Source organism: Leucopleurus acutus, assembly GCF_964270905.1.
Source record: "Leucopleurus acutus genome assembly, chromosome: 8".
In the NCBI taxonomy this organism is placed as follows: Eukaryota; Metazoa; Chordata; class Mammalia; order Artiodactyla; family Delphinidae; genus Leucopleurus; species Leucopleurus acutus.
Genome location: NC_139151.1, coordinates 54,464,889 through 54,486,206, shown reverse-complemented (window position 1 = coordinate 54,486,206; position 21,318 = coordinate 54,464,889). Strand labels below are relative to the sequence as shown.

Here is a 21,318-nt window from a genome sequence, read left to right as displayed (position 1 = left end):
ATGGGAGAAAATACTGGCAAACGAATCAATGGACAAAGGATTAATCTCCAAAATATATAAACAGCTCATGCAGCTCAATATTAAAAAAACAAACAACCCAATCAAAAAATGGGCAGAAGACCTAAATAGACATTTCTCCAAAGAAGACATACAGATGGCCAAGAAGCACATGAAAAGCTGCTCAACATCACTAATTATTAGAGAAATGCAAGTCAAAACTACATGAGGCATCACCTCACACCAGTTAGAATGGGCATCATCAGAAAATCTACAAACAAATGCTGAAGAGGGTGTGGAGAAAAGGGAACCCTCTTGCACTGTTGGTGGGAATGTAAATTAATACGCCACTATGGAGAACAGTATGGAGTTTCCTTAAAAAACTAAAAATAGAATTACCATATGACCCAGCAATCCCACTACTGGGCATATACCTGGAGAAAACCATAATTCAAAGACACATGCACCCCAATGTTCACTGAAGCACTATTTACAATAGCCAGGTCATGGAAGCAACCTAAATGCCCACAGACAGACGAATGGATAAAGAAGATGTGGTACATACATACAATGGAATATTACTCAGGCATAATAAGGAACGAAATTGGGTCATTTGTAGAGACATGGATGGACTTAGAGACTGTCATACAGAGTGAAGTAAGTCAGAAAGAGAAAAACAAATATCGTATATTAACGCATGTATGTGGAATCTAGAAAAATGGCACAGATGAATCAGTTTGCACACAGAAATGGAGACACAGATGCAGAGAACAAACGTATGGACACCAAAGGGGGAAAGGGGTGAGGGGTGGTGGTGGGATGAATTGGGAGATTGGGATTGACATATATACACTAATACATATAAAAAAGATAACTAATAACCTGCTGTATTTAAAATAAAATTCAAAAAAAAATTTTTCCTTAACGCTTGATGCATCATAATGATACCTTTGAGCAATCACCTCTTTACAAATTTACACTTCTACAGAGAAGAGACTAGGATTATTCTAGACAGGAACATGGCATGGCATAATAAAAAGACCAAGGGCTTTGAAGTCAGAGGAATTTGAGTTCAATTACCACTTACTAGCTAGAGGAGGCCTTCTCCTTCTTCTATAAAAAGGAATACAATACCTACATCATAGGAATATTTAAGAAGTCTAAAGTATAATGTCTTTATTGTGCAAACACATAATAAGCACTAGATACATATCAGTTCTCTCTCCCTCATCTTCATAGCAGAGGAAAAATAACAGAAGCAGTAAGATCTCATTTAATCACTCCATGGTAACCATGCATGAACAATGAAGTGAAGAAATGAGCTCTTCTCTTGAAATCCTTACCAATTTCCATCCTATTCCACACAAATTTGATCTTCAGTGTTATCTGGGCTGCAGTTAGGTCAAAAGATTGGAAAGATTTTTTTCCCTAGGGAGTATATAAGGAGAAGGACAGACCAATATCTGCTATCATTCAACCATCTATATAACATTTTAGTGAGCCAGGCCTTATGGTCTATCCAGGGAACATAGATGAACCACGCATCATCTCTGCCCTCGAGGAGCCCAAACTGGTGGGGAGATATGTACACTAGTAATTATAGTAGCACTCAGTGATAAGTACAAATAGATGAGTGCTACAGAAGCAGGGGAGGAGAGACTAAAGCAAAAATATAAGTCCACTGAGTGGAGAACAAAGAGAGGGAAGCATGACATCCGTTCTATGTAAAGGAGACAATAGATACAAAAGTTTGGAGAGGTGCAAACACGTGGCATGCTGGAGGAGGGGTGAGTAGTCTTGGTAAGGGGGAACAACAGAATACTGGAAAGAAAGGAAGTGACATTTCACAACAAAGTGAAAGTAGTTAATGCCACTGAACCCTACACTTAAAAAATGGTTAAAATGATAAATTCTGTGTTATATATATTTTGCCCCAATTTTTTAAAAAGGGGGGCAAACGAAACAGAGCCAGGAAATCCCAAAAAGCAAGCCACAGAAGAGGGAGCTCTGTGAAGTCAGAAAGCTTTCCTGAATGTTGACTCATTTTAAAAGTTGAGGAAAACTAATTTCACATAAAAAGGAGCAACAAAAGAGTGTAAAGGTAAATATCAAAGTTATTTTCAGAAAAAAACAAGAATAAGAAGCAAACTAACTTCCCTACACACAATGGGAATACGTCACAAAGTGTCCACAAAACAAAAAAGGCAGTGATACAGCTAGAAGGAATATTGTTAAATCACAAAGAGCTAGGAAGTTTGGCTAGGGAGTTTTTACAAAAAGAAATAGCTGTTAAAAAAAAGGGTTGGGGGGGGCTTCCCTGGTGGCACAGTGGTTAAGAATCCGCCTGCCAATGCAGGGGACACAGGTTCGAACCCTGGTCCAGGAGGATCCCACACGCCATGGAGCAACTAAGCCCGTGCACCACAACTACTGAGCCTGCTCTCTACAGCCTGCAAATCACAACTACTGAGCCCGTGTGCCACAACTACTGAAGCCCGCGCGCCTAAAGCCCGTGCTCCGCAACAAGAGAAGCCACCGCAGTGAGAAGCCCGCGCACCGCAACGGAGTAGCCCCAACTCGCCGCAACTAGAAAAAGCCCAAGACCCAACGCAGCCAACAATAAATAAATAAATAAATTTATTTATTTTAAAAAAACAAGTAGCTGTAAAAAGAGGAAGACTTGATTTGTCGATGCAATTACCTCTTTGCACTACAATCACAGATATGCCGTTCCGTATCTCCCACTCGCCTGTCAGTTCTTAAAGGACAGGGACCCTACTGTGTATTGGACTTTGTAGCTCAGCACCTTTTACCATACCTAATACATAGTAACCACTCTTTTACTCAGTAAACTCTTGTTGAAGGAATAAATGAAATGTTTAAGGATCAGTGTCCTGCTGGATGGTCTAAAGCTTGCTACTCCACAAGTCTGTGGATGGAAGGATGCTACTGACTGGCATCAATTGAGGGCTTCTCAGAAGTGCAGATTATTGCCTCACCTCCCCGGCCCGATTTACTTACTGAGTAGAATCTACATTTTAAAAAGACCCCAGGTGATTTGGATACACAAAGTCTGAGAAGCACGACACAAGGTATGACGTGGGATCAACCTCTACTTCAGCTATATATATGAGGAAATACAAGGAGAATCACTAACTGCTGACACGGGTTTGGCCCACCAGTCCTTAAACAATTCTAAAGGAGGAAGGTATTGCCCTCCTCCCTAGGTGAACTGTTCCACCAATGGAAAAGTTCCACCCCTATGAAGCCTGTGACCCTCGCCTGCTCTGACTGGGTCTTGAGGATTTCTATAGGCTCCTCTTCCAATCCCTTGAGCTCTGCATACAGCCAACTTGTCCCTGGGCGCTTTTTTTGTAACGGGAGTTGGGAGGCAATTTGCCACTAACTGGCTCACACTCCACCAGAAGCCTCAAAGTCCTCATCTGTAAAATGAGGATGCTAATGTAATACGAATAAAATGAAGTAACGAATAAGATATTTTCGTAGATTGTAAAGCGCTGTTTGTTTCTTCTAATAATTTTTTAGTGTCAGACTGCACGTATTAATGCTGACAACAACAGCGGCAAACGACACGCCCACTAAAGTGTAGCCTCAGAGACGCTGCCTACCAAAGCAGTAGGCATTCAACCCAGCTTTGTGGCGCCTGGTCTGGCAAAGTGCCTGGAGCGTGGAGAACCTTCCCCTACTCCAGACCGGTGCCGGGACCTTTCCTTCCAGAGCTTACCTGAACCACCTTAGTGAATTCCTCGTACACCCGCTTCTTGAGGTGCGCCGCCATGGCCGTCCGCGGACCCTCTCAGCTTCCGTACCCGAGGAGGGAGGTGGAGCGGAGGAGTCCGGAAAACCTGCCCAGGCCGGAGGAACCAGCCACGGTCCCACAAGGCAGTGGGGTTCCGGAAAAGAGAGGCCGCTTCCGGCTGCTCGACTGTCCTGTCGCTGTGCCGCTGGATTTGGTCGCCTACGCCACCTGCGCCGGAGAAAGGTAAGCCAGAGCGAGAGCGTAGCGCAGGGGGCGGGGCTTCTAGTGGGAGGAGCCGGGTGGGAAAGGCTAAAGGAGCCAATGGGGGATTTGGGGAGCTTGCTGTTGATCTGAGTGACGGAGAGACTGGCGGGGGAACTGAGCCCAGGGAGGGAGGAAGTACTATCGGGTAAAGGGCAGAGGTGGAGCTTTCCAGAGCTAGAGACAAAACTTGGAGCTGTGTAAGGATTTTGACTCAGGAGATAAGGGAAGGAGGTCAAACTGACGTTCGCATGATCCGTTGCTGTTCACAGTATTTGCCAATCTGTATGTTGCCTTCACTCTCCTCTTGGTCAAGCCATTACTGGAAAAGTGGTTCACCTTAGTGAACCCAAAAGGCAGGACTAAGCCAAAGTTAGGAATAAGGAAGGATATATTACTTGCAGCAAGTAAGGAAAACAAAGAATCTTCCCCAATGCATTGTCTCTCCAAACAGGAAAATTGGGGAAGCGTTAAGCTAAGGGAGCGTGCATATTCATGAAGGGGCTTGAGCAGAGGAGAATTCATCGTAGAATTGGGGCAGAGGTCAACAGAGTCCAGGCTTTAGTTGATTGAAGTCAGGAGGGTCGACATCATCATTCCATCCTCCACCTAGGTCTGGAGCCTTAGTTCCTGTAGAACCCAAAGACATGTATCAGATTGTTATGTATATGCCTTAGGGAGAAACTTGTTTTTTTTTTTGCCATGGCTCATGGCATGCGGGATATTAGTTCCCCAACCAGGGATCGATCCTGCACCCCCTGCAGTAAGCTCTGAGTCTTAACCACTGGACCACTGGGGAAGTCCCAGAAACTTGTTTCTTGACTGCTTTTCCTTTGTTCCTGCATTCCCTCACTTAATTAATTACCGAGACCTATTCAAGGACAAATGTGGTCAGGCTTAGATCACAAAATGGCTTAGGCCAAAAATTGCTTCCGTTATGTCAAGAAAGCCATGCCTGGTTCTTTCTCTGGGGCCCCCCTACCCTACCTGCTTACAGAAGGCTGGATGCCACCACCCCCACCCCTGCGCCAGCCTAGGGTACTTCTCCCTGCTTTCTCACTCCAGTTGTTCAAAAGCTACCTATCCTTTAAGGACTCAAGCCATCCTCTGACAGCTAGGGGAGAGTGGAAAGAATTCTGAGGCCAAGGGTTAAGCAACAAAGCTTCAGACTGCACAACTCAGATGGGATTGAACCCAGCCGAAACTCACACTTGGATTTGAACCCATGGGCTGGGACTTTTACTCAGCCAAAACTCTGACTGGGACTCAAACCCACTATCTTTTAATTAAAATTGCTCACCTGGTGTCAGGACTTACTGAAGCTCAGGTTCTTTATGTCTTAGCGCAGAAGGAATTCAGCGAGAGGCAATGCAATATGGAAGACGTGGATTATTTAGAGAGGTACAACATCCCATAGACAGAATGCAGTCCATCTCAAAAAGTGAGAGCAGTGGTGGGAGAAACACACTCCACAGAGTGTGAGCCATCTCAGAAGATGAGAGGCCCTGAAATATGGGGTAGATGGTTTTTGTGGGCTGAGTAATTTCATAGGCTAGTGAGTGGGCGGATTGTTCAACTGTTTGGGGAAGGGATGGGGATTTCCAGGAATTGGGCCACTGCCCACTTTTTGGCCTTTTATGGTCTGCCTTGGAACTGTAGGCGCCTGTAGGTATGTCATTTGGCATATGCTAATGTATTACAATGAGCATATAATGAGGCTCAAGGTCTACTGCCATCTTGAACCTAGTTGATTCTAACCAGTTTATGTCATATCCTCAATGGCTATGTCATTCTTTTTGTTTGTTTGTTTTTTGGCTGCACCACGTGGCTTGCAGGATCTTAGTTCTCTGACCAGGGATTGAACCCAGGCCACAGCAGTGGAAGCCCAGAATCCTAACCATTAGGCCACCAGGGAACTCCTGGCCATGTCATTCTTTTAAAGGTTGTGCCCTGCCCCCTTCCTTCCTATTTCACTACGACTAGCACTTAATGAACAAGTAGCCTCAACTACAATTGCACTAACACCTAGCCTGACAAAGATGTAGTGACAGTGGAATGAAATAACGCAGAAACATTTTGCACAGTAAAGTATGGTTCACGGGGCTTCCCTAGTGGCACAGTGGTTGACAGTCCGCCTGCCGATGCAGGGGACACGGGTTCATGCCCCGGTCTGGGAAGATCCCACATGCCGCGGAGCGGCTAGGCCCGTGAGCCATGGCCGCTGAGCCTGTGCATCCAGAACCTGTGCTCCACAATGGGAGAGGCCACAACAGTGAGAGGCCTGCGTACTGCTGGGCCTCTGCTGCCCGCATCAGCAGGCGGACTCTCAACCACTGCGCCACCAGGGAAGCCCTATTTTTTTTATTATAGCTACATCTGAGTAAGTGGGGTAACTGGCAATACTAAGAAGTTTCTTTGCTATACTTTTTTCATCATAAAATAAGCTCCTTAGTCAGAAGCAATGTGTGAGATACCATGAAAATGAATAAGGTATCCATGAATGCTAGGGCTGGCAGAAACATTGCAGTTAGGTATCATTAGGGTTCTTCAGGAAAACAGAACCAATAGGATATATAGAGATATTAGGATACTATAACAGAATACCATATACTGAGTGGCTTATAAACAACAGAAATTTATTTCTCACAGTTCTGGAGGCTGGGAAGTCCAAGGTCAAGGTGCTGGCAGATTCAGTGTCTGGTGAGAGCTCACTTCCTGGTTCATAGATAGCTGTCTTCTCTCCGTGTCTCACATGGTTGAAGAGGCAAAGGGGCTCTCTGGGGTCTGTTTTATAAGGGCACTAACCCCATTCATGAGGGCTCCATCCTCAGGACCTAATCACCTCCCAAAGGCCTGACCTCCTAATACCATCACACTGAGGATTAGGATTTCAACATATGAATTTGGAAATGGAGGTGGGGGGTGGGGGGTGACACAAACATTGTCTATAGCGGTAGAAAAGTCAAATCTGAATCTGGGATATGTATCTATTCCTATGTGGTTAAATCACCACTCCCTCCCTGATGGAAAGGATAAAGCATATGGTAGCATGATTTGTAAAAAATTGCCCCAATTTTTACTCTTTCTGTATGTAAATCCTTTGAAGTGTAGCTCTAGAGCTGCTTCCATTAAGAGATGGAATCTCTATCCCCACTCTTTGAATTGGGCTGGCCTTGTGCCTGGCCAGTAGAATACAGCAGAAGTTACAGTGTGCTAGTTTTGAACCTAGGCCTCAAGGTCCACCCACATACCAGTTCTTCAGGTCTATTGTTTGATTTTGGAAACCTACCATTGCCATGAGAATAAGTCCAACCTAATCTACTAGAGAGTAAATGACCACATGGAACAAAGCCAAGTTGACCCAGCTGAGGCTATTTCAGACCAGCCTCACCCCAGCTGATCCCCCATCTGACTACGGATGCATGAGTGAGATAAGACCAGAAGAACTGCCCAATTTATAGGCTATGAGAAATAATTAATGGTTATAGTTTTAAGGTATTAAGTTTGGGGGTCAAGAGGTTGTCATGTGGTTAGACAATTCCTAAGCTGCTAACTTCCATAGAGTCAGCTGGTAAGGAGAAAACAAGCCCAAATAGATTTAGGCGGCTTATCATTCACAGCATAGCAGGCAGCATGAATTTCATGTTTGTATTAGTTCTCCTTGCCCTCTAAACACCATGGGAGCAATGCAGGTGAATGCCATGCACAGTAGATCTGTAACACAGATGAAGAACACTGAGCTTAGGAAACGCTCAATCTTAAAGAAGGAATGCTAGCAAACCTGCCCTCTGGAGAGAGACAATATTGGTTTTTTTTTTTCCCCAACATTATCTTTATTATACCGGTCAGGAAACAAATTTTCCTGCCAACCCAGTGGGAAACATTTTTATCACCCTGAAATGTCTCCAGGATTGGAGGGTGAAACTAGCTTTATTACCCTGTAATGAAATAAATCTGCATCCTAACCCTAGGCAGCTTTGCAAACATCCTCAAAGCTGTCAATGCCATTTGCTTAGAAATGCCAGCATTTCTCCCAACAGTCTGTTACAGTGCAATACAGCTAACTGATTTGCAGGATTATCTGCCTACCACCAAGAAGCATCTAGTCCCCCGGTGGGAATAATACCATATCAGGGACTCAGTGTTGGTCTCTGCTGTTGGACATCCATCATTGACCAGATCAGCTTTGGCAAGAGGAACTATACCACAGAGCCCACGCACAGACTCCATCCCTACCATCATGGCCACCTTTCTCATGACTCCGTTGAGCTCTGGGGAAAGAGGCTGACTAGCACGCACAGTTTTTTTTTGTTGTTTGTTTTTATTTTTATTTATTTAGGTTGCGCCGGGTCTTAGTTGTGGCATGCAGGATGTTTTTTTAGTTGCGGTATGTGGACTTCTTAGTTGCGGCATGCATGCGGGATCTAGTTCCCCGACCAGGGATGGATCCGGGGTACCCCCCCGCATTGGGAGCACGGAGTCTTACCCACTGAACCACCAGGGAAGTCACAGGAATGCACAGTTTGGATCGTTGTGTCCATTTATGTTTTGAAAGCCTCTTCTAGAATGGGTGCCCTCTGGTGGGCATTCATAGGAAACACAAATATTTTCACCATTCCAAGACATTCATCTACATACCAACATCCCAGGCCTTCTTGTCCCCAATCTTCCACTCTCATACTTTCCAAGGCTTAGGCCAACCAGGAAGGGGCCTGGACATGCAGTACCTAGAGATCAGTCTTCCAGGACACTGAGCACAGCAGAAAAGGGAAAAGAATGAATGGAAAGGGGGGCAGGGAAGACAAGGAAAATAAGTAGAAGAAAAATAAAAGAGGTGCTCTAAGAAAACAATGAAACCTGAAAACCTGGCACAGTGCTATGAAGTAGGGTGTCTCCATGAGGGCAATCTCAAAGGTTTTACTGTATGTTTTTCCTTTGGATTATAGTGACAGTTATATTTAGCATTCAGTTTTAAGTTTTTCTCCTCTGACTCTATAATTTTCTTTAGTTAATCCCAACAGATCTGAAAAGCCACAAATACCCCTACAAATGAATAGAGGTGGTGTTGTTTTTTTTTATTGAGGTATAGTTGATTTACAATTTTATATTAGTTTCAGGTGTACAGCATAGTGATTCAATATTTTTATAGATTATACTCCATTCAAAGTTATTACAAAATAATGGCTATATTTCCCTGTGTTGTACAATATATCCATGTTGTTTATTTATTTTATACATAGTAGATTTTATCTCTTAATCCTATACCCCCCTTTTTTTTTTTTTTTTTAACCCTTTGGCCACACTGCACAGCATGAGGGATCTTAGTTCCCCCAACCAGGGACCAAACCCACACCCCCTGCAGTGGAAGCAAGGAGTCTTAACCACTGGACCACCAGGGAAGTCCTTCCCATACCTCTATATTGCCCCTCCCCCTTCTTCTCCCCACTCATAATCACTAGCTTGTTCTTTATATCTGTGAGTCTGTTTCTGCTTTGTTATATACATTTGTTTGTGCTAGTTTTTAGATTCCACGTATAAGTGATAACAGAGAGTATTTGTGTTTCTCTGTCTGACTGATTTCACTAAGCATAACACCCTCTAAGTCCATCCACATTGTTGCAAATGGCAGAATTTCAGTTTTTTATGGCCAAGTAGTATTCCATAGTATATATACACACATATCTTCTGTATCGATTCATCTGTTGGACACGTAGGTTGCTTCTATATCTTGGCTATTGTAAGTAATGCTGCTATGAATATTGGGATGTATGTATCTTTTGTTTTCGTCAGATATATACCCAGGAGTAGAACTGCTGGGTCATATGATAGTTCTATTTATAGTTTTTTAAGGAACCTCCGTATCATTTTCCATAGTGGCTGTACCAATTTATATTCCCACCAACAGTGTATGAGGGTTCCCTTTTCTCCACATCCTTGCCAACACTTGTTATTTGTGGCCTTTTTGATGACAGCCATTCTGACAGGTGTGAGATGATGTCTCATTGTGGTTTTGATTTGCAATTCTCTAATAATTAGTGATGTTGAGTATCTTTTCATGTGCCTGTTGGCCATCTGTTCATCTTCTTTGGAAAAATGTCTATTCAGGTCTTCTGCCCATTTTTTAATCGGGGTGTTCAGAGATGGTATTTTGAACATTACTAATGTGCTTTACTTATTTTGCTATTTCAGAGGAAGGGAGGAGATGGTATTATTGGGAAGGCAACCAAACGTGTCAATTTAATTTATGTATTTCTAATTTATATCTTTTATGATATTTCTTTTTTTCATAGCCCTGTAAGCCCCACCACCTTAAATCCTTTTTAGAGCAAAGATTTAATTAAATTGTACTGAATTAAATTAATCTCCTCCCCAATAATTTTAAGCCATCTATAAATGCAATTTTGCTATATAACATTGCATTATATAGATGTAACTAAGTTGGCTTATTTCCAATTGTTTTGCTATTGTAAATTAAGTAGGATAAAAATAGTATGTTATCTTAATTGTATTATAGATTGGGAGTGGGGGGCCGGGGTATTGGAATTGCCTCCGTTTAATAAAATAGTTTGGTAAATTGCTAAGGAAGAGAGTCAGATCCAAAGGGATGCAGGCTAGAGCCAGAGCAGTAAAAGAGGTAGCTAAACTGGAACATGGTCTTTTGGCAAATGACAAGAACACAAGGGGGCTGGTGGAAATTTGGCATGCCTCGAAAGCCTCATTTTGGAACTGGCACAACTGTCACTTCCACACGTATACCATTGGCCAGATTAAGTCATGAGGCCAAGCACGAACTCAGTGGGGTGGGGAAGATTACTCCCACCTACAGAGAAGCATGGCAGGAATAGAGAGGGAAGAAAGAATAGGACACAAATACAATCTACTAGTGAAAAGCCCCTAGTGATGGGGGTGACTAAGGCACCCTTAAGAAGAAATATGCCCAATATTCAGTTTGAAGTTGTTGGCATTTCTGTGTGGTAAACTCCCCTTACTTGCCTGTATTTGCCACAGTCTGCTATGTGCACAAATAGCTGATGGGAGTGGCATTTGTAAAAAATAAGAAAAAGATCTGAGTGTTAACTCTGGGTAAGCATTGCGTAGAACAGCACAACAGGCTTAAGACATCTAGTTGATCCCTATGCTGAATGAATCTAGCAGAAACAGAGAACCAGAGCTGACCATAAGAAGACAAGCCCTCTGGGAATGTGCAGAAATCTTGGGGAGGACATTGATCTTTCCATAATTCATGAAACTGAGATTTTAAGCAATCCTATTTAGATCTTATGGAGCAGGGTATCTCCTTGGAATCAAATCTCAAAAGTGTAATTACTGATCAAAGGGTATGAACTTTTTTCAGGCTTTTGATGAGTAACATTGAATGACTCATGATGTTAAGTTCAAATAGATATTCAGGATTTTTCCACTTTAAATTGTCAACCATATTAAATACCAAAAAAAGAAAAAGAAAAAGAAAATATAGAACAAGCTTTGAAAATAAGAAAAAAAATATACAAGCAGATGCAGTTACTGAATTAAAACGCTCACTGAAAATAACTATGTTCTGAGCGATTTTATGTTTAAATTTGAAATTCTCTGATTCAGTGTTAATTCCTTAAAGCTTCACAGTTAAACCTGACCTTCAGTCCCAGGGAACCCAGGATGGCTGGTAATCCTACTAGGTGGGGAACAGGGGCCATCTATCCCAGACCTGAACTTGGAGAAGGATGAATGTGTCCTCTTTAGAGTTACTTAATGTGTTTGGTTGAGAAGCAGAACCTGAGAGAGTCTCTTGTTTAAGTGGTTTATTGAGGATGTGTTCTCAGGTGAGGGGGAGGGAGGGAAGCAGGGTAAAGCAGAGGAAGACCACTAAGCAAGAATGTGGTGTTCAGTGAAGACTGACTTCAGCCTAATCCCACGAGGAGCTCTAGAATAGGAACTGCACCTCCTTGAGGTGAGGGATCAGTCTGCTGTACCTCCACACAAGCGAGATAGCAATTCTGTTCTTGATCAGATCTCAAAATTAAAGTGCATCAGAATTACCTGGAGGACTTCTTAAAACAGACTGCTGGGCCAACTCCCTGTTTCTGATTCAGTTGGTCTGAGGTAGGGACTAGAGAATTTGTATTTCTAACAAGTTCCCAGGTATTGGGGATGCTGCCGGTCTAGGGACCACACTTTGAGAACTACTGCTCTAGATAAGAGGACAGCTGTGACGCTTTAGCAGCCAATACCCACAGCATCCAGGAAAGGAGATCTGAGCGCCGTCTACTCCAGGTATACTAACTTGGCATCTTCCTCATGAAGGCACATACCAGGGCTAGAAGATTGGACCACAAGCTGAGGCTGGGTAGATTACATTTTTAGGTCTGTCTAGACTCATGACATCCTATTATTTTCCTGTTGTCATCCCGCATCTCCAGCCAAAGCATTGTTGAAACATTCCAGTTCACCTCTGCCTTGCTATTAGACTTCAAGGGAAGGGTCTGGCAGGTACATGAGGCTTTAAAGAGGAAACAGCTGCACCTCTCTAGGCAAGTACAGTGGAGTCAGTTGCAATGAGTGGAAAGTCCTCAAAGGGGAAACACATATTTGGGGGCAAGACAAGTAGACCACCTTGGAAGTTTTTGATGTCTGTTTGTTTTTAAAATTAAAGGAAGATGGCTTTGGAAGGCAACCTTTAATTTCGTAAGTCCCACCAGAGCTCGTAACAAACAGCCCCCACCCCTGGGGATCACCACCAGCTGAAGCTGAAGGTATAGAAGTAGTCGGAGACCTTGGCCGGTAATGGACTGTTGTGTGAATAGTGTACCTGGTACCCTTGGGCCTTAATGTCCATGTTCATGCAATCCAGGAGGTCCCTGATATCCAGGGCTGCCTTCCAAGGCCCGAATTTGACCACTGACCTCTTGTGCGCCTCCAGGGAGCGCAGGGCGTCCGCGCAGTTTGCATCATCCTTTTCGTTTTGTACCAGGCACACCAGAACTCTAGAGCAGCGCGCCGCCACGGCCTCAGCACGCGCCAGGCGCACCATAAGCTCCAGGTTCTCACTGTAGCCTGGCACCTGCAGCAAAAACTGCTTCCGAGCTACCTGCTCACCAAAGATCTGTGGCATGTCCTCCAAGAGTTTGATTAAAGGCTTGATTTCGTAGAACTGAGCCTCACGGTACACCTCGGGGATGTGCTGTGTGGGCAGCTGCCCACTGCGCAGATATTCCAGGATGGGTCCAAAATAGGTGCCGCAGCGATCGATGAAGAAGCGTCCCTCCGCATCCAGGCAGGCCTTGGCAGAGCTGGAGAACATCTCTGCCAGCTTTGAGCCTGGGAGTTTTCTCAGGGTGCCCAAGGTGGTGGTATAGAACTCACCCCCAACGTTCAGCTCCACTACAGGAGATTCCTGGGGGCACAAGAGGCAGAGTGAACCCACAGCGCCATCTCCAGGGAGCTCATGATTTATTCTCATCCAAAGAACAATACCCTACAGAATTTAGGGGAGCCATAATGATTGGCTTCAGCTTATTGGAATGTCCATCTTACTGAAGGGGGTTATATTTATGCTGTACAGCTACAGAGAGTAGGCATTTTAAGGAAGAAAAATATTTTAGTTTGATATAAGAATACCCATTCAAGCATTTGCATTTTCTCATTTAGGTCACAGAATATTAGTGGAAGCAAGTCACATGGACAATACCTCTAAAGCGTGTGGCCTGTGGCAAGGCTTTTTCCCTCCCTAGGCCTCAGTTTCCTTGTTTATAAAGTGAGGATATGGGGACTTCCCTGGTGGTCCAGTGGTTAGGACTCTGCGCTTCCACCACAGGGGACACTGGTTCAATCCCTGGTTGGGGAACTAAGATCCCACATGCCATGTGGCACGGCCAAAAAATAAATAAATAAAATATAATGAGGATATGGAGCTATTGTGAAGTCAAGAGTTCCTGACAGGGATGCTTAGATATAAGATACAGTAAAAAAAAAAAAAAAAAAAAGTAGGTGGGGGGAGGTTGGGGGGTGCAAAACATTTTCAACCTTTCAGAAAGGCTAAAGAAATCATACATGTATTCATTCAGGAATCATTTCTTTGGTACTTACTGCATGTCCACATCCGTGCTGGAAGTGGGGATAAAAATTCTTATTTCATATAGAGCAGAAGTTCTGATTAGCAGTTGGCATGACTTTAATTAACAAATGTAATTTGTTTGATGGATATTTTTTCAAAATATGGGCCCATGGGATTAAATAACAAGAATATCCTTGGTGGTGACAAGGTTGGTAATACCAAATACAACAGGCGTAAAACTGCCCCATAAATGGTAAAGTATGGTGCAAACGTAAGTTAGATTTAGCTGTTCATCAGAATTTTTAGAGGCCTCTTCTCTAGATCAGACCTTGGGCTGAGCACTAAGGATGTGGGTGAGACCCATGTGATATCTGCCTGGAAATGCCCACAGGCGAGTGCAGAGAGGGACCTGGAAAGAGACTGAGGGTCGGGCTGCATCTGGGGAATGCTGCCACACAGACCTAACAAAAATACCATAATACTCTATAGCAATTATTACACATGAGGTGATACACCGGTTGTTATCCTTACAAACCCAGCTTCCTGAACAACTTCCATCTTTTAAAATTCACTCACTCATTCAATAAAACACGTATGTGCCTATTTTGTGCCAGGTAGCTGGGACACAGTGAGGAACAAGCAGGACACAGAACCTCCCCTCACAGTCTAGTAACTGTGCAAAGTGCTTTACATACACTCTGCAACTCAACCCTCATAGTAATCCTATGATGAATGTATTAAAGCCCCATTTTCCAGATGAAGAAACTAAGGCTTAAGGAGGTGAAGTTCAAGTTGCTTAAGACCAACCAGCTACTAAGCGATAATGTCAGGATTTGAACTCAGGTCTGATTTACCACTTAGTCATTACATAAATTGATTTTCAACCTTCAAACACCTCCACTCTTCAATCCCTATTCATCCAACAGACTGTAGGGAGGACCTATTCCACCCACGCCTCCTCTGAAGCAGATGGACAGGACAGGTCCCTGCCCTTGAGGAGCTCATAGGGGAGAAAGGGAAACAGATGGCTTAAATGTGTAGGTGCTGATGGGGAAGACTCAAAGGTAGAAGGGATTGGCTCTTTTTGTAGATGTGTGTTGGAGGTTGTCAGGGAAGGTTTCCTAGGGGATGTGATGGCTGCTGCTGTGGAAAAGATCTACAGTATTAGGGGGAAGGCTGGATTTCCAAACTGGAGACTCCACTACAGGTCATCACAGGGCCAGGGATAGGGACAGGACTCAGGAATGTCCTTCAGTCAGATTTAGGTGTGACTTCCTTTTCAGCTTGTCTGTGGGCTCTACCTCTAAGATTAAAGTACTGGAATTAAGAGAACTCAAGGCAGTCAAACTGCTGGGGAGAACTGAGTTGCCATGGCAACAGCTCCTACCAAGGGACAGTTCTGCTAGCTGGAATGGAGAAGGGAGAAAAGAGGTTGCAGTCTGACAGCAGCCAAACAATACAGCCCTGAGAAAACTAAGCCCAGAACCTGTGACGCCCTCTTCTTCCCATAAACCTCAAGGCTCCTTGGCAAGGCTGTTTAGTTAACCCTAAGGTGGCTCTGTAAAGCAGGCAGTTAAATGTGAATTTGCAGACTTTAACCCCTGAATGGATCGATGATGGACTCTCATCACTCCTGTACCACTGAGAGCTCTTAACGTCCCCACATTACAGGCGAGGAAAGCTCAGAAAGAGGGGTCACACAGCTAGGAGGTGAGGAAGTTGGAGCCGGGATCAAATCCGTATCAGTCTGACTTCAGGACAGTGTGGATGCCCTATCCCCACCCTCCCAACATCCAGTCGCACCGCTGCCAGTAATTAGCTATGTTCCTAGGGCATCGCACTTCCTTCTCTGGGCCTAAGTTTAGTCATCTATCAAATAGTGAGGCAAAATCGATGAAGAGAACTCTAAGACTCTCCAGCTTTGAAAGCTTAATGAATCCAATCACTTCAAATGTTGTTTCTGAAGCTCATTTCCAGATGCTACACAAAATAGTCCCCTGCCCTGATATTCGCAGCCCCATTTCTTTATCAGCCAAGACCTGGGCCCTGTTCCCAAGCTTCCTAATTATGTCCCTTTTCCCTCCATGTTTTCTAAAAACTCCAAATCTCTTTGGAAATCCCAGACCTCCTACCTCATCCATAAATACTACTGTGTGTGTTTCGAGCAGATAAAGACTTCTTTTCCATCCCTCTTCCAGACCACCTGCCGTTCCTCATGGCCCCTCTTCCCCACCTGTTCTACCAGTCACCCTGCTGAAGCATTCCTGAGTGGGCAAGCCTGACCCAGGCCCTGTGTGCACAGGCCGGGGAAATGTGGTCTTTAGTAGCCTCTGCTGGGTACCAGGCTACTGCTGGCCACGAGGACACAGGGATGAATCAGGCCCAGCTCTCATCCCACCAAACATTCATACATTTCCTTAGGTCACACTTAGTCTAGTCAGTGGAGGGACACCCCCATTCATATGTCTCCCAAGCCCAAGATCTCTCCCCACACCACAACTTTGACCTTTTCCCACTGTACCCTATCTCGGTCGTCTGAGCCAGAAACCTAGACTCTAATCTTGCACTCTGCTCCTGTCCTCAACCTCCCCACACACAGGTAATCAGTCACCAAGTCCTGGCCATTCTAAATGTGTGGTCAGTTCCATGGCTCCCAGCTCCCTCGAATATCCTCCCCCAATCCAGTCTCTATTCTGAAACCAAAGCAGTTTCTCTGAAGCGGAAATCCAATCTGGTCACCACCTGCATTAAACACTTCAGTGATCCCACATTTCTTTACAGGTTAACTCGAGACTCCTTAACAAGGTTTACAAGGTCTTTTGCAACCCTGGCATTCAACTACCAGAGCCAACTACTGCTCCCCAACACCAACCCATTCAGAGCAGGCTGGGCCCCACTGCCCCCAGGACTTCACTCATTTAACACCCCCAGTCCCTTCAGTCAGCCCACTCATCCTTCAAGGTAATTCCTCCGGGAATTTTCTGGATAGGTTGTCTCCTTGTGATTTCAGAGGGCCATGTACTTCCCCTTGTCATGGTAGTTACGTCTCTTGTAATTCTGTTCCTTCATCTGTATCCCACACTAGATTGGGAGGATCCTAAGGGAGGACTATCTCAGATTCATCTTTATGTTACCAGTACCTACTACAGTGCTCAGCACACCAGGGATGCTCCGTAAGTGTCTGCTGAATTGAACTGCACTTACCCTCAGCACTGACTTACAGGAGCGCCTGGTATTCTGATAAAGGCCAATCTTGCCCTACTTGGCATCATGCACGGTGCTGGCTTCCTCCTTTGCCCGGTAATTAATTAAGACATTTATTGGGTACCTTGAGCGGCCCCTGCCTCTGAGCAGGTGACATTGTCACTAGCCAGGAACAATGAGGTTATCGTCATCCTACTGAAAAGAGCCACAGTCGCCCCACTGCTGGATCTGCTTTCCCTTCCTACAAGTCTTCAGGATGGCACGTAGCCGGGGAGAGGTTAAATGTTCTGATCCTTGAGTGCTCTGGGCTTTTTCTTGATCCTCCCCCCACCCCCCGGGCCCCCTACCCAAGCCCTGGGAGGGAACGGGCAAGCAGGAGGACTCAGGACCCAGCCAGAGGTCAGGGACAGACTAGAGAGGGTGGGTGAGGGAATGAATGATACTCTGGCCAGCCCTCAGTTGGGTCTACTCCCACCGGCAGGAGGGGAGGGGCAGGGGAAGAGGAGGGGCAGGGGAAGAGGAGGGGCAGAGGAAGAGCAGTGGACTGGGGCAAGCCAGGGGACTGAAAGACGAGACGCAAAGAGAAGAAGGAGGAGACAAAGGCAGCCAAGCAGGAAAGAGGGCATAGAGGAGAGACTGGAGTGAGCCGGAACCGGAATCGAGGCTGTGGCGCGGAGGGAGAGATCAAAGCGTTAGGAACTGACCAGGTGAAAAGAGAGCGCCCAGCCGCAGGCCGAGACGGGCGCGCCGGAAGCTGGGGAATTCAGACCCGCGGGGAGGGAAGGACGCGGGGCCCTGGAAGGAGTGAAAGAAGGGAGAGGCGCGGGGCCGGAGCCGGCAGGGTCTTCTCGTCCACCCAGGGCTTCGCACTCACCGTCCGCCGGCCCGCGGGGGTCACGGCCCGGCGCAACGGCCGGGAATCGGGCGCCGAGGTCAGGCTCATCATCCTGGCCCCGCAGGCGCTGGCGCTGCGCAGCCAGGCTGCCGCTCGCCAGTCCCGCACAGCCCGCCACGTGCGCGGTACTTGTGGCTGGCGGAAGTGCTCCTCGCTCCCGCCCCGGGGTGGGGGGAATCTGTACCCAGGGTGTGGTTAGAACCCTGATTGGGCTGGAGTTGGAGGCCTTGCGGTGAAACCTTAGGCTAGTCACTGTCCCTCTGTTGCCTGGTGTTGCGGGACAGCCAAATGGGGGAGGCAGAGGGAACTGACATTGACGACCTTGAGACTGTCTCCACTCACTACAGTCCTAGGGGTAAAGGATGAGCGACACCCATTTTACAGGTAAGAAGAGTGAGCTTCCAAGAGATAGGGCGGCCAGTTATTCACCTCAGATCAGCTGCTGAAAGTGCAGAGCATGACCAGTGATGAGAAGAGCTAGGTACCTGTTGTGTGAGTTATTTTGCTTGTTAAAACATAATCCTTATGAAGGGGGGCATTACTCTTCGGTAGTATGGGCCTGCATAATGACCTTCCAAAGAGGACAGTATGGAAAGAGGAGGGGAAGAAGAGTAACCGTACAGTGGGGAAAATGACAAACACAACTTCAGCCAGGTGATCAAGACCAACATCAGAAGTCATAAATCATGATGATAGTATGTATCCTTGATATGATGTGATGAAAATGGCACTTTGCCTCTGTGATCTTCCTCCCCAAAACCCATAACCCCAGTCTAATCATGGCAGTTCCTCAAAAAAAAAAAACTACAAGTAGAACTATTATATGATCCAGCAAATCTACTTCTGGTTATATATGAAGAAAATTAAAAGCAGGACCTCCAAGACATATTTGCACACCCATTTCATAGCAGCATTATTCACAGTAGCCAAGAGGTGGAATATCCATCAATGGATGAATGATGCATAAGCAAAAGTGGGATATATGTACAATGGAAGGCTATTCGGCCTTAAAGAGGAAGGAAATCCTGTCACATGCTACAGCATGGATGAATCTTGAGGACATTAAGTGAAATAAGCCAGTAACAAAAAGACAAACACTGCATGATTCCACTTATATGAGGTACCTAAAGTAGTCAAATTAATAGAAACAGGAAGTAGAAGAGTGGTTACCAGGGGCTGGGGGGAGAGGGAGAAGGGGAATTGTTTAATGGGTAGAGAGTTCCAGTTTTGCAAGATGAAAAAGTTCTGGAGATCTGTTTCACAGCAATGTAAAAATATTTAACACTACTAAACTATACCCTTAAAAATGGTTAAGATATAAATTTCATCTTATGTGTTTTTTAACACAATTTTTTTAAAATATGACTTTTGGTCATAAACTAATGGTACAGAAACTTGGAAAAAATAATAACAATAATAACCAGACAATATCTGGTGAAAAAAAATAGAGCTTTGGAGTGTGACAACTGGGAATGGAACGCTAGACCTGTCGTTTACCAGCTGTGTGATCATCCGTCACTTCCCCTCTCAAAAGAGCCCAAATTTCCTCTTTGTAAAATACATGCAAATACTTACTTTCTGGGTTGTTGTGAGAATTAAGAGGAAAAAAATCTATCGTGTTTCCCAAACTTCCCTGTTGCTAAGACTCTCTCAGAATGCTTGTTGAACATCATTCCAGAGTACTGAAACCAAATTACCAAGGAAGGGCCTGGGAACCTGCATATTTAACAAGCATCGTATCATCTTGGAAATTTGGGAAAAACTAGAATGATGCATTTACTGGCCTAGGAAGAATGGGGCTCAGTGAATGTCTGTGCCCATTCCCCCGACTCTATGACAACACCCTTCCAGCATCAGCCCATCCAGCCGTGGATAACTTTCCAATCTTTTCTTCCTCCCCATGTGGGTTGTCACTCCATTTAATGTTCACCCAAGAGTTACTGATACTGACCTTAGCTAGGAGTTAGGGGCTGCGGACACAAGTGTGCAAGACATGTCTGTTCCAAAGATATGAACACAAATAACTTTAATAAAAGAGTAAATGAGCATATGAAAATATGCTGGAAGTCCATGTTACTGGAAATCCTCCTACTAAAAAGCATCTCAAAATATTGAAAATATTGAATATATGTATGTCTATATGTCTGAGCTCTCAAGAAAGTCAAGGAACTTCTCTGAGGTGCTCTAAGATGTTTGAACACCAACTCCATGGACTCCCCTGGGATTATCTCCAACCCTGAGTAACCTAGAACTTTTATTTTCAGGGGAGAGAGAGTAGGAGACAAAGTCTGGGCCACTCACAGGGTTGGATGTCAGATCAGAGACTATAAAAGGGTAAATTATTAAAAATCCACCACTCAAATGTGAATGCTGTGGAAACATCTATCTCATTCCTCGGTTCTGGGTAGAGAAAAGTCTCCCCTGAAAAATTCTGGCAATAAGCTAGAGCTCAAATAGATCCAGGGTCCAAATATTCATTTTTTTCATGATCAACAAGAGCAACAACAACAAGGAACTTAATTTAAAATGGACCTGGATTGGTAATGCCCCAGATGTCTGACAAAATGAAAACCCTTCCTGGAGGTAAGTGCACAGTCAAACCAAGCCTCAAAGAATTCACACAGATAGCAGTCCAACAAATGCAAGCTCAGAATCAAAAGTCACCACAAAAGGACACAAGGTACAGTGAGCAAGAGTCAATAGATCCACAAGCACCTCAAATACTGAGATTACTGGGTATAGAATATAAAATAAGTGTTTACTGTGCTTAAATAACTATAGAGAAGGGTGTATTTAAAACCTGAGTGAAGACCAAGAAGATATGATCAGAAATGACCAGGCAGGCTTCCCTAGTGGCGCAGTGGTTAAGAATCTGCCTGCCAATGCAGGGGACATGAGTTTGAGTCCTGGTCCGGGAAGGTCCCACAGGCCGCGGAGCAACTAAGCCCGTGCGCCACAACTACTGAGCCCACGTGCCTAGAGTCCGTGCTCTACAACAAGCCACCACAATGAGAAGCCCGCACACTGCAACAAAGAGTAGCACTTGCTCACCGTAACTAGAGAAAGCCTGCACACAGCAACAAAGACCCAATGCAGCCAAAAATAAATAAATAAAATAAATAAATTTATATTAAAAAAATGACCAGGCAG

General features: G+C 44.9%; 2 protein-coding genes across 2 annotated transcripts in view; both read right to left on the bottom strand.

Moving 5' to 3' along the window:
* Positions 1 to 3,833, bottom strand: part of INTS4 (integrator complex subunit 4) — a 113,212-nt gene extending 109,379 nt beyond the window's left edge. The window contains exon 1 of the mRNA XM_082844524.1: positions 3,743 to 3,833. Coding sequence (XP_082700650.1) covers positions 3,743 to 3,796 — 54 coding nt within the window. The 5' untranslated portion in view covers positions 3,797 to 3,833. The remainder of the gene's footprint in view (positions 1 to 3,742) is intronic.
* Positions 3,834 to 12,746: 8,913 nt separating this feature from the next.
* On the bottom strand, positions 12,747 to 18,258 carry KCTD14 (potassium channel tetramerization domain containing 14; the record flags this gene model as incomplete). The annotated part of the gene is made up of 2 exons (XM_082843742.1): positions 18,148 to 18,258; positions 12,747 to 13,409 (listed from the first exon to the last, which is right to left on the bottom strand). The coding sequence occupies exons 1-2, from the start codon at positions 18,217 to 18,219 to the stop codon at positions 12,747 to 12,749; spliced, it is 735 nt and encodes a 244-aa protein (XP_082699868.1). The 5' UTR covers positions 18,220 to 18,258.
* Positions 18,259 to 21,318: the final 3,060 nt, after the last annotated feature.